At 43.7% G+C, this 12,530-nt stretch overlaps 2 protein-coding genes across 16 annotated transcripts in view; one reads left to right on the top strand and one right to left on the bottom strand.

Annotated features, from left to right (window-relative positions):
* CEP170 (centrosomal protein 170) overlaps positions 1-4,411 on the bottom strand; it is a 145,415-nt gene extending 141,004 nt beyond the window's left edge. For 9 of the 11 annotated variants that reach the window (XM_042450514.1, XM_042450503.1, XM_042450523.1 and 6 more), the window contains exon 1: positions 4,231-4,409. The gene's annotated coding sequence lies outside the window, so the exon portion shown is untranslated. Of the gene's footprint in view, positions 1-4,230 lie in introns of all 11 variants that reach the window. The other 2 variants (XR_006102065.1, XM_042450571.1) reach the window with 2 other exon arrangements.
* A 5,661-nt stretch (positions 4,412-10,072) lies between these two features.
* SDCCAG8 (SHH signaling and ciliogenesis regulator SDCCAG8) overlaps positions 10,073-12,530 on the top strand; it is a 180,758-nt gene continuing 178,300 nt past the window's right edge. For all 5 annotated transcript variants that reach the window (XM_042446908.1, XM_042446912.1, XM_042446911.1 and 2 more), the window contains exon 1: positions 10,073-10,457. In XM_042446908.1, coding sequence (XP_042302842.1) covers positions 10,322-10,457 — 136 coding nt within the window. In that variant the 5' untranslated portion in view covers positions 10,073-10,321. The remainder of the gene's footprint in view (positions 10,458-12,530) is intronic.

Raw genomic sequence — 12,530 nt, 5'->3', positions numbered from 1 at the left:
TTATTCCATTTTTCTTGACCACTCTTTCAGATCATGTCTCTTGCTAAATTTCCCCCCTGAGCTCCTATAATGTAGTCTGCATTTCCACTCTATGCCCTGGAACTATAGTACAGTACCTTGAATTTGGCAATGATTCAGCTGTCAGTTTATGAATATTAAAGGCTCTAAAACTTTGTTTCCATTTAACAAAGAAAGTTTAATGTAATTGATAAACTGACCTGCTATTGTGAAGCATTGTCTTTGGAAAGTTTTGAACGGTTGCTACAGCCAAGTCCTATGAAAATTTACTCAGAAGGAAGTACAAGGGGCCTTAGTACCTGACAACATAAGCAAGCAGCCCCTACAACCTTAATCTTAAAAACAAGAAGTCCTACTTGCAACCCTTGTTTGTGTGCATACAGTAGAACATGGTTCTAAGATACAATTCTGCAGGACAAAAGGCAAGTGGGCTGCACTCACTTGAAAATTTTAGATTATAATCCCAGGCGCGTTACAGAGCGCCGAAAAGCGGCGCTCTGCCTGTGCCATCATTAGCTGCACCGAGAAGCCCCAGCGGCCAAACCGCGAGGCTTCCCGGCGCAGCTAAAAAGAAGCGCCAAAATGGTGCTTCTCTATGTGTTGTGGCTATGATGCCGCGAGGCGCCAATGCCGCACTCACGGCGTCATAACCGCCACGTGACGTGCGGACGCAGTGCGTCCGCTACATAAAGATGGCAGCCCCCGTGTGGAACGGGCGCCGCCATTTTGTACGGACTCAGTCCATGCTAGGGTTAGGGGTGTCCGGAAGTGACGCCCCTTTCTAACCCTAGTACGGACTGAGTCCATACTATTAGGCCCGTCTGCAACGGGCCCCAGTTTACAAGCAGACTCTAATTCAGAAAGAAATCAGTACCTTTTAAAGAGGCATGTATTATGTGTACTGTACTTGTTCAATAACTATTTCACTTTCAAAATGACAACCATGAATTTAATTGATCTTTTTCCTCGTTATTTCAATAGACTTCCAAACAATCCACCTGGTTGAATAATTAGCTGAATAACTGCATCTTCTGGACTACTTGTTCAAATTCTTCTCCCCTTCTCCCCATTGCCCTCTAATGTCTCTAACACCTCTGTCAACCCTTACTATGGTCCTTCTGTTTGCCAACTACTGCACAGTTCATAATGATACAGATTTCCTTATGCTAGGAGACAAGCTTCATAATCAACCTCACTTAATGTACAATAAAGATTAACATGAGGCATTTTCCCAAATTTTTAGTTTCTAACTCAAGACACGTTAACACTGAAGCATTACCCCTTTTATTTTTATTGTTGTCAGTTACAAGCTATTCACAAGCTTCTCAAACATTTTAACTATTTATTGATAAAATACCACTCATCACAAGCTTACATTCAGAACAGATAGACAATAACTGTAACACTAAAGAGTACTATGTTCTTTAACAGGGCTGTAGTTCATTCAAATGTAGGTCCCATTCATTAATGTAATACAGTATCTCTTTTGCTTGCAGAGTAGTACAAAAGCCTAACACCAAAAAGGTTCAAGACTTATGAGTTTATCACACTCGCGAGATCCCACGGGAAAACGGGAGTTAAATGTGATATAACGTGAAGATAACCCGGAAATGGCCAAAGTTTATCACATGTCGTCACAGTTAACGTGAAATAACGTGAATTTAATCTGAACGCACAGTGGAGAAAACCAGTAGCTTTTTAAATTCGGAACAAACTGAATTTAAAAAGCTGCTGGTTTTTTCCACTTTGCATTCGGATTAACTTCGCATTATTTCGTTTTAGCAGCAATTCAGTGTGATAAACTTCCCAAATTCACAAGTTCTGTTTAAATCCGAATTTAATTTACATTGCGTTTAACTCCCATTTTCTCACTAGTGTGATAAAGCTCTCAGTTGTGTTAAAAACTCAAGTATCCTGCTTCAGATAAATAATTTACGAAGAGCATGCTTTGCTATTACTGAATGAGAAAACAACTGGATTGAGAGTATTCAAAATATGAAGGCACACTGCCTGATTATTATTTGCTCTTTTCTAACAGCTGAAAGGAAAACCATACTGGCTTTTGTCTGGCACAGTCTAGCCGGCAGTAAAATTAATGGAAAGCTAACAAGAGTAACTCAAGCCCTCAGTTTTCTTAATCAGAACATCGTAGCTCTTGTATGTGAGTTCCATCTTCTGAGCAGCCACAGCCATTTTAATGCATTTAACAATTCCCTGCCCAGATGCAAAAGCATCGTCTTACCTGACACCAGAGGCTAGATGGACTGAATTGTAAATGCACATTGTACCAGAAAACGCTCCGGAGCCGAAGCAGCCCTCCTCTTCTCTTCCCCCATCTCCAGCATCCGGTTCCAAGCAATGAGTGGATGAGATCACAAAAGGAGGCTCATCTGCAGAGCTGTCAGATGCTTCCTCCGTCGAGTCATCTTCCTCTTTCATAAAGCGCTGGATATTTCAAACCACTCTAAGATTTTATTTTTTTTAATAGCCTGTGCAACCAATCCAGCTGCTATGGACTAGACGCCAACCATGTGCATAAAATGAACCTTTCTGGAATGAGGCTTTCTACAAAAGGCCGTTAATTCCCTGATATGTGTATCTTTTGAGAAGCCATATGCATTTCTCTGTGGACTCTCCTTACAGGCCAAAGATGACACAAAACCATGTATACCAAAGGTTGCACAAAAGCATATATACCAATGTTATCAGAGAAAATGTCTATCTTTTTTTTAATACAAAAAAGATCCTTCTTGTAATAGGAATCTATTTTTAAAAAAATATCTTATCACGCGAGGGGGCTTTCCATACTCCGGGTGGGATACAAAAGACTCCGATTCTCATTTAAACCACACATAACCTTCAATTTGGTGGGACATGTTTTTTTAAGGATACACACCCGCAAGAGCCCTTACAACTAATCGCTTTTCACACTGAAGCTGCAGGGAAGGCTGGAATACAAAAGGCTCAGATGATCCTTTGAACCACACACAAGCTTCCATTTGCTGGAATGTATATAACTGACTGGCTTCTGATTAGTTGTAGAGACTCTTGTTGGTCTGTATCCTATATATACATAGACAGAGAAAGAGAGAGGATACGAATATATTTATATATATATATATATATATAGGAGTTATATATACAGAGAGAAAGAGAGAGGAGATATATATATATATTGCTTTCAATTAGTTGTAGAGGCTTCTTGTATCCTATATATACATATAGAGAGAAAGAGAGACAGGATACAAATATATATATATAAGAGACAGGGAGGGGATATATATATATATATATATATATATATATTGCTTCTGATTAGTTGTAGAGGGTCTTGTTGTTCTGTATCCTATATATACACACACACACACACACACACACACAGAGGAGAGAGAGAGGGGGGGAGAGAGAGAGAATGGATACATATATACAGGGGACACATATAGCTATATATAGGCCATATATCTTCCTATTAGTTGTAGAGGATGTTGTGGGTCTGTATCCTATATATACATACACAGAGAGAGAGAAAGAGAGAGAAGATACATATATATATAGAGAGAGAGGGGGGGGTGTATGTCTATATCTATATATAAGATAGATAGATAAATAAAACATACATTTCTTCTGATTAGTTGTAGAGACTGTTGTGGGTCTGTACAGTATATATCCTGTATATATATATATATATATATATATATATATATACACAGACATATATATATATATGTCATGACATATCTCACGGGGAGCAAGTGGACAAAGGGACCCCCCCGCCCCGAGTCAGTGGTGGTGAGGGGGGGGGCTAGACCCCCAGAGCCACAAAGCAGAGGGGCGGGAGGAGGGTGGGCTCCAGCCAGGGAACCAGAGCAAGAAGGAGGAGGAGGAGGAGGCAGCCTCTCTGGGAAAGAATGGGGGGGCTGCTCCCTCTCTCGGATGAAGGCAAAGGGAGGCTTGAGTGGCTCCATCTGTGTCCCAAGTGGGCCAGATTCCTGCCCGTGCTGCTGAGGGGAGAGGGACGGCAGTCGCCCAGGCGATGGCCCAAAGAGCCAAGCAGGGAGAGAGGGGGGATGGATGGCACTCCTAGAAACAACGACGGCGGCGGCGGCGGTGGCGGCTAAAAGGGAGGCACAAAGAGGCGAGGAAGGGTCCCTCCCCACCGGGGAAAGGAGGCCTCCTCCTCGGGGCCACATCATCACCGTCTCACTCACTCACCCTTAATGCTGGGGATCCGGGGCTCACTGGCCCTCCATCTTCTCTCTCTCGCTCGCTCTGCCTCCGCTAACCGTTCTAACGTTATTATTATTATTATTCCCAGCGTATAGCGGCAGCTAACGGCGCGGGCGAAAGGGAGGCAGAGGCTACTGCGCAGGCGCACTCTCTCTCTCTCTCTCCTTACTGGCGCGCGCTGGAGAGGGAGCGCGCGCAGAAGCACAGAGTAAAGGGGAAAGTAAACGGTTTTTCCCCCCGTGGCTTGCTTTGCTCCCCCTCCCTCCTCCAAAGAAGGCACTGCGCATGCGCAGGCGACTTGTGTGTTCTCTGCTGCTGCGCCAGCGTCGAGTTCTTAGACAGGCACAAGAGTGAAAAGAGAGACCAGCCATGTCCTCTTTTTCCAGGACATGTCCTACATTTAGGCTTCTCTCTCCAAACAGGGATCCCCAAAATGCCCTCCATTTTGAGAATGGCTAAAAAGCGTCTTTTTTGCAATCTACATGAGTGTTTTGAGTGTTTTTATTTGATCATGCCATAGAATCATAGAGTTGGAAGAGATCGCAAGAGACGTCCAGTCCAACCCCATTCTGCCATGCAGGAAATCCAAATCAAAGCATCCCTGACAGATGGCCATCCAGCCTCTGTTTGAAACTCACCAAAGAAAGACTTTGGCCTGTTACAGACTGCCCAAATAAAGCTGCTTCGGGTCTCTTTGGAGGTATGCTGTTTAAATGATGCATGCATCCTAAGAGTCCGGAAGCTGCACCAAAGCTGCACTCCAGTGCTTAGGAATGGAGTGTGGCTTTGGCGCAACCTCTGGACTCTTAGGACCCATGCATCATTTAAATAGCATACCTCCAGAGAGACCCGAAGCAGCTTTATTTTGGCAGTCTGTAACAGGCCTTAGCTACATTCAGAGGCAACACATTCCACTGTCGAACAGCCCTTACTGTCAGGAAGTTCCTCCTAATGTTCAGGTGGAATCTCTTTTCCTGGAGCTTGCATCCATTGTTCTGCGTCCTGTTCTCTGGAGCAGCAGAAAACAAGCTTGCTCCCTCCTCAATATGACATCCCTTCAAATATATAAACGAGGCTATCATATCACCGCTTAACCTTCTTTTCTCCAGGCTAAACACCCCCAGCTCCCTAAGTCGTTCTTCATAAGACATGGTTTCAAGACCCTTCACCATTTTGGTGGCCCTCCTTTGGATATGCTCCATTGATGCAGCCTAAAATTGCATTGGCCTTGTTAGCTGCCGCATCACACTGTTGACTCATGTTCAACTTGTGATCTACTTGGACTCCTAGATCCCTTTCACATGTAATCTCCTTAAGCCAGGTATCCCCCATCCTACATCTGTGCATTTCATTTCTTTTACCTAAGTGCCGTATCTTACATTTCTTCCTGTTGAAGTTCATTTGGTTAGTTTTGGACCAGCTTTCTAACCTATGACCACTATTTTTTTCATACACGTCATTGATAAAGACGTTGAATAGCAAACCCTGTGGCACCCCACTGGTCACTTCTCTCCAGGATGAAGAGGAGCCATTGCCGAGGACACTTTGGCTTCATCTGGTCACCCAATTAGAAATCCACATAACAGATGCACTGTCTAGCCCACATTTTACTAGTTTGTTAGCAAGAATATCACAGGGAACCTTGTCAAATGCCTAACTGAAATCAAGATATGCTATGTCTTCCACATTCCCTTCATCTACCAAGCTGCTAATTTTATCAGAAAGAGAGATCGAGATCAGATTAGTCGGCATGACTTGTTTTTGAGAAACCTATATTGACTTTTTGTGATTATGGCATTGCCTTCTAGATGCTCACAGACTGTCTGTGTCAAAAACCTTACTGAAATCAAGATATGCTATATTTACAGCATTCCCTTCATCTATCAAGCTAGTAATTTTATCCTTTTTTATTTTTATTTTAATTACACACAATACAAACATAAATAACATTACAAACAAATGTTACAGACTGTCACAATATACATACATACCAGCATAGTACATATAAATCTTTACACTTCTAAAACTAAAGAAAAACATAAACTTTTCAGATCACTACTATCTTCATTGTTTCCCCCTCTTAAAATCCTTTCTTGTTATTTTCTCCTTTCCTTTTCTCTCTTTTCCTTCTTTTCTTTCTACACTACTATCGTAACTTTCCTTTTCTATTTTCTCCTTCTTCTCTCTCCCATACTCCTTCTTCTTCATCTCCTTTTTCTAATTTCTTTCACTTACTCTAAACCTTACTAAAATCCCTCTTCTGTTTCACCCAATGTACTCTGAATATCATTAATATCTTTTTAATCCTACTTTTAACATAGACTACATTTCCCTTTTCTCTTTTCCATTTCTTAAACTAGCAATTTTATATATATATAAAAAGAGATCAAATTAGTCTGGCATGACTTGTTTTTGAGAAACCCATGTTGTGATTATGGCATTGCCTTCTAGATGTTCAGACTCTCTGTTTAATGATCTGCTCCAGAATCTTTCCTGGTAGTGATGTCAGACTAACTGGACGATCCTCTTTTTTCCCCTTTTTGAAGATGGGGACAACGTTTGCCCTCCTCCAGTCTGTTGGGACTGCTCCTGTCCTCCAGGAGTTTTCAAAGATTATTGCCAATGGCTCTGATATTACAGGACAGAATAGACCGGCAGAAGAGGTGGCTTTAAATTGGATTAGGGAATTGCAATTGTATTCCCCAATCCCCCTTGAAGCTGCCAGAAAAGGGAGCAGCAAATAGCTGTCTTTTCTGTCTGCGCTATGGCCACTCCATGTAAAAATGTAACTGCTGTGATGCCAAGCTGCCTGGAAGGCAGTGCAAAGGGGTGGTCTGTTTCACCCCTACATTTGCCAGTTCTTTTGATACCTTTTCACTTAGTTCATCTGGTCATAGGGCTTTATCACACGAGGGAAATTGTAGAGTTAAAGTGGGGACATTGGAGGGTCATTCAGGGCTTTAGAGACAACTTCACAGCTGCTTATCACATGATGCTGCACCCAATCTGGATAGAATATAGGGAGAATGGGAGGTGAATCAACAAATGAGCAAATTTGCAAAATTACTGGATTTACATGTCCATTTTGCCTGCAGTTTGACTCCCTTCTCATCATGGCAGCAGTGTGGAAAGCAAGCCTCAGATGACTTCATTTCTCAGGGTGCCTTGCTGTGCCAAAGAGGGAGAATGCTCTCATCCCTTAAAGGGATACACACACACACACACACACACACACACACACATTCACCTCTTTAAGCTTCCTGGCTACTTTTCCTCCTCTAATTAAGGGAAGAGCTGCTGGGAGAAGGCAGAGGGAGGAGACTTTGGAAGTCCTCCTGGACAGAAGGGAGAAATGGAGGACATGCCCTGGAAAAGGAGGGCATGGACTCAAGCAGACTTATGGACCGTGTGTGTGTGTGTGTGTGTGTGTGTGTGTGTGGTTTTGGAGTTTGCAAAGGGGCTTCTATGACAAAGGGGATCCCCCCTCTGTATCCCCTCCCCTTCCTGGAGCACTTGTAGAAATGTCAGTTTTGAGAATGGTCAGAAAAAGTATTTCTACGCTGGCAATGGGGATTTGTTTGTCTCCTTTTTGATAGTCAAATCTGCATTGCACCCACTTTAATATGCTTTAACCGCTTGTTGTGCTCTGTGGGTGATAACCAATAGCAAATGGGCTTGCTTTTGTGGGATGCCAGCACTTTAACCATTTTTGGAATAGAAGCACATAGGTCGATGTGTTGGGAGAGACCTCAAGGGCCATCCAGTCCAACCTGCCTGCCATGCAGGAACTCTCAGTCAAAGCATCCCTGACAGATGACCATCCAAGGAAGGAGTCTCCACTACATTCTGAGGGAGTGTATTCCACTGTTGAGAACAGTCCTTACTGTCAGGAAGTTGCTCCTAATGTTGAGGTGGAATCACTTTTCCTGCAATTTGCATCCATTGTTCCGCATTCTAATCTCTGGAGCAACAGAAAACAAGCTTGCCCCATCCTCAATATGATACCCCTTCAAATACTTAAACAGTATCATATCACCTCTTAACTGTCTCTTCTCCAGGCTAAACATCCCCAGCTCCCTAAGTCTTTGCTTACAAGGCATGGTGTCCAGACCCTCCACCATTTTAGTGGTCCTTTGGACACACTCCAGCTTCTCAACATCCTTTTTGAATTGTGGTCCTGGAGACTTAAATTCATTTAGATTAACCCTGTATCCCTGTACTACTTCTTTACTGACTCTGTGCTGTCTTCCCCCTATTGTGTTCTCTGCTCCATTTTCCCACATGTGTCCTACATCTTTCCTTGAATGTCCTACATTTTGTGGTGCCTTGTTCTCCTTTTAGGGTTAGGGCGACTGGTCACCCTGGAGGGAAAAAAGGAAGAGAGCCTTGGTTTGGAAATAAAGTATTCACTATGAAGTCGAAGGCTTTCATCATGCCCGGCATCCATAGTTTTTTGTGGTGTTTTGGGTCTATGTGGCCATGTTCTAGAAGAGTTTATTCCTGACGTTTCACCAGCATCTGTGGCTGGCATCTTCAGAGAATTCAGTTTGCAGCATCTTCTTTGTAAATGCCAGCCACAGATGTGGATGAAAGGTCAGGAATAAACTCTTCTTGAACATGGCCACATAGCCCCAGAAACCCACAAAAAACAAAGTATTAACTGTTTCCCTTAAAGAGCACAGAGGAAAGGTGGGGTTCTCTGTTCTTGTTGAAAAATGGTAAAAGCGGGTTTTTCAGTTTGAAATTCTATGTTTTTAAGGAAAGAATAAAAACTCAGCCAGACAACCGGATGGCGTTGTGCATTGGTCCAATGTACATCTCTGAGGTTTACCTACAATAAAACTTATTGACCTTTGAATTTCCCCAAGACCTGTTTTCCTTCCATACAGAAAATCCGCCTGTTGTGGTATTGATGGCAGCCCACCACCACCCCACAGTGCCAAGGCACCCTATTATTAGTTATTAATTGAATAATAATTATTAGTAAGTATTAATTGAAATAAATATTAATTGGGGGGAAATTACAGGGCCCTTTTGTATTTTGCTAGAGCGGGGTAACACCGGCACCTTAGCGGGAGTAAGGTCCAAAACACATTGCAGAAATCATCCACTTTGAGACCACTCTAACAACTGGGAAATGTTGTATATTGTGTCACCAGAGGTATCTCTGGCAGAGAAGGCTACATAAACCAACACAACAGGAGGCTTACACAGTAACTGGTCAAAATAGGAAGACCCCCCCTCCCAGAAATAGGAATACTATATATCACTACGTTTGTATTTAGTGATATATAGTATAGCTAGTTCTTGGTGTGTGTTTTTTCTTCCTCCTATTTTGACCAGAGAAGGCTAAATGCCTCACAAAACTACATCTCCCACAACTCCCTAGCCATGAGCCAGGGCAGTTAAAGCGGTGTCAAACTGGGTTATTTCTGCAGTGTGTGTTTTGGACCTAAGGGTTTTCAAGATTTCCTCTGTTACTTAATGGTTTTATTGCAGTGAATATGTTTATTTTATGTTTTTATGATGATTACGTTATATTGTTTTAAGAGGGAGGGGAATAATGGGATTTACTTTTATACTGTATGCATTTTATTACAGCTGTAAGTCGCCTCGATTCTGACGGAGAGGCGGGACATAAATTAAAAACTATTATTATTATTATTATTATTATTATTATTATATTATTATTATTATTGGCGTCGCTGTGGCAGGGGACTACGATTCCCAGCAGGCAGCGCGGCGAAAGCGTCATTAAGCGTACGCCCAAGCGGCCGCGTTGCATGCCGGTCGCGATAGGAAGCTTTCTCTCTCTTTCGCCCTCTCTCTCTCTCTCTCTCTCTTTGCCCCGCCCACCCTCGACCGGTAAAAGCAGGACCTCCCCTACGAGGGACCGTTTTTTCGGTTGCTAAGCAACGCCCTCCCTCAGGATCGGCCTGGGAGACCCCTCTCGCCTATATTAACCCGACCCTGAAGCCTCTCTGCCTCAGAACGGCGTCAGAAGCAGCGCCGGCGCCAGCGAGAGAGAGGACTGTCCTCCTGCTTCTTCTGAAGAAACTTTTGGCGCTGTGTCCCAATGGAGGACTCTCCAGAGCCGGCGGCGGTCACGGAAAGGGCCGCTGCGTGCAGCCCCAACTCCTTCCTCCTCAGGGAGGCTGTGGGAGAGCCCGACCTGGAGCAGACTTTGGAGCGGTATCACCGGAGTCTACGCGGTGAGAGAGAGAGAAAGAGCCAGGAAAGCGAGAGCTGCGTCCACACTGGAGAGATAACCCGGTTTTGCACCGCTTTAAGTGTTTTGGCTCTTTGCTATGGGATTCTGGGAGTTGGAGTTTGTTGTGCTCCGCTCTGGGCCCCACAACAAGCTCCAACTCCCAGAATTCCATAGCAAAGAGCCAGACAAAGAGTTAAAAGAATTACATACCTCAATACAACTAAAATCATATATACAAGATTGGAAATAAATGGCATAATAATGTAAATGAAGAAGAAGAAAAAAGAGCTATATATATATATATATATATATAATAAGACAGATTCCAAAAGCAAGCCTTGTTTTGGCCGTTTTACACAAGGCAAAAGTATTGTATCTTTCACCCTGCCCTTGTGCTTAATGGGACTTGGGCGTGGAGAGGTTTCGGCATCCCTGGAGGGGGCCCTGGAGCCAAATCCCAGTGGATTACCAAGGACCCCACTGTCTTTCAACCGTCTGCTTCGGGACAAGGGAAGAATTCCAAAACGTCCTCGATTTTGAGCCATAAAAGCTCCTCCTTGGGAGTTAGGACCTCTGGAAACCCTGCCAAACACGCTCTTCTCAAGCCAGACGTTTGAGGAAATCATTGTTGCCCAGTGCTAGCCCTGGTTCAATTAAAACCTGCTTTGTGAAGTCGAAGGCTTTCATGGCTGGCATCCCTGACTCTGAGTGGTTTCCCATTTGCATTTGCTGAGTCCTTATTTTGCTATTCCTCAGTACTGATAGCCAAATTTTATTCACTTTAAGGGTTTCTTCTTTCCGGTTGAAATTATCCAGATGTTTGTGGATTTCCATGGCTTCCCTGTGCATCCTGACATGGTAGTGGTTGGCATGGTCCAAAATTTCAGTGTTTTCAAAGAGTATTTTATGCCCAGGATGGTTTGTGGCATGTTGTGCTACTGCTGTCTGCAGTGTCTCTTGTGTTCCTTGATTCCTGTTTGAACACTGTGTTTGGTGGTCCCTGTGTAGACTTGTCTGCAGCTGCATGGTATGCAGTAAACTCCTTTGGCTGTGAGAGGGTCTCTCTGGTCCTTGGCTGAGCGAAGCATTTGCTGGATTTTCTCTGTCGGTTTGTAAACCATTTGCAGGTTGTGCTTCCTCACCACTTTGCCTGTTCTGTCTGTGACTCCTTTGATGTATGGTAAAAAATACCTTCCCTTTGGGTGGCTGCTTGTCTTCACTTCTCTGGGTATTCCTGGGCCTGGCAGCCCTTCTGATGTCTGAGCTGGAATAACCATTAGCCTGTAGAGCCCAGTCCAAGTGCTTCCGTTCATCTTCCAAGAGGTGGGGTTCGCAGATGCTTTTTGCTCAGTCTACCAGTGTTTTGACTGTGCTTCTTTTTTGTCCTAGGTGATGGTTGGAGTACTTGTGCAGGTATCTGTCTGTATATGTGGGTTTTCTGTATACTGTGTGACCCAAATATTGGTTCAGTTTACGGATGACTAGGACATCCAAGAATGGCAGTGTTCCTTCCTTTTCTTTTTCCATAGTGAATTGGATGTTGGGGTGGATGTTGTTCAGATGGTTCAGGAACACAGTCAGGTCTTCTTCTTCATGGCTCCAAATAGTGAAAGTGTCATCCATGTATCAGAACCAAGTTGTGGTCTTTTTCGCTGCTGTTTCCAGGGCTTGCTTTTCCAAGTGTTCCATGTAAAAGTTTGCTATCACAGGGCTCAGAGGGCTTCCCATTGCTACCCCATCTCTCTGTTCATGGAATCCATTGTCCCACTGGAATTATCTTGTGGTGAGGCAACGTTCAAACAGGGCTGTGATGTCTTCTGGAAAAATCTGTCAGATGAGTATCATGGTGTCCATTACGGGGACTTTGGTGAACAGGGAGACCACATCAAAGCTGATTAAAATGTCTCCAGGTTTTAGTTCCAGGTTCTTGATTTTTCCTATGAAGTGAGCTGAGTCCTTGATGTAGTGGAGGGTCTGCCCTATATGGGTTTGTAATTGTGTGGCCAGAAACTTGGCCAAGTCATATGTGGGGGATCCAATAGCACTCACTATGGGTCGGAGTGAGATGGAATCC

Source organism: Sceloporus undulatus, chromosome 1, assembly GCF_019175285.1.
Source record: "Sceloporus undulatus isolate JIND9_A2432 ecotype Alabama chromosome 1, SceUnd_v1.1, whole genome shotgun sequence".
Lineage (NCBI taxonomy): Eukaryota > Metazoa > Chordata > Lepidosauria > Squamata > Phrynosomatidae > Sceloporus > Sceloporus undulatus.
Note: the sequence above shows the minus strand (reverse complement) of the source record. Positions and strands in the feature narration are given on the sequence as shown.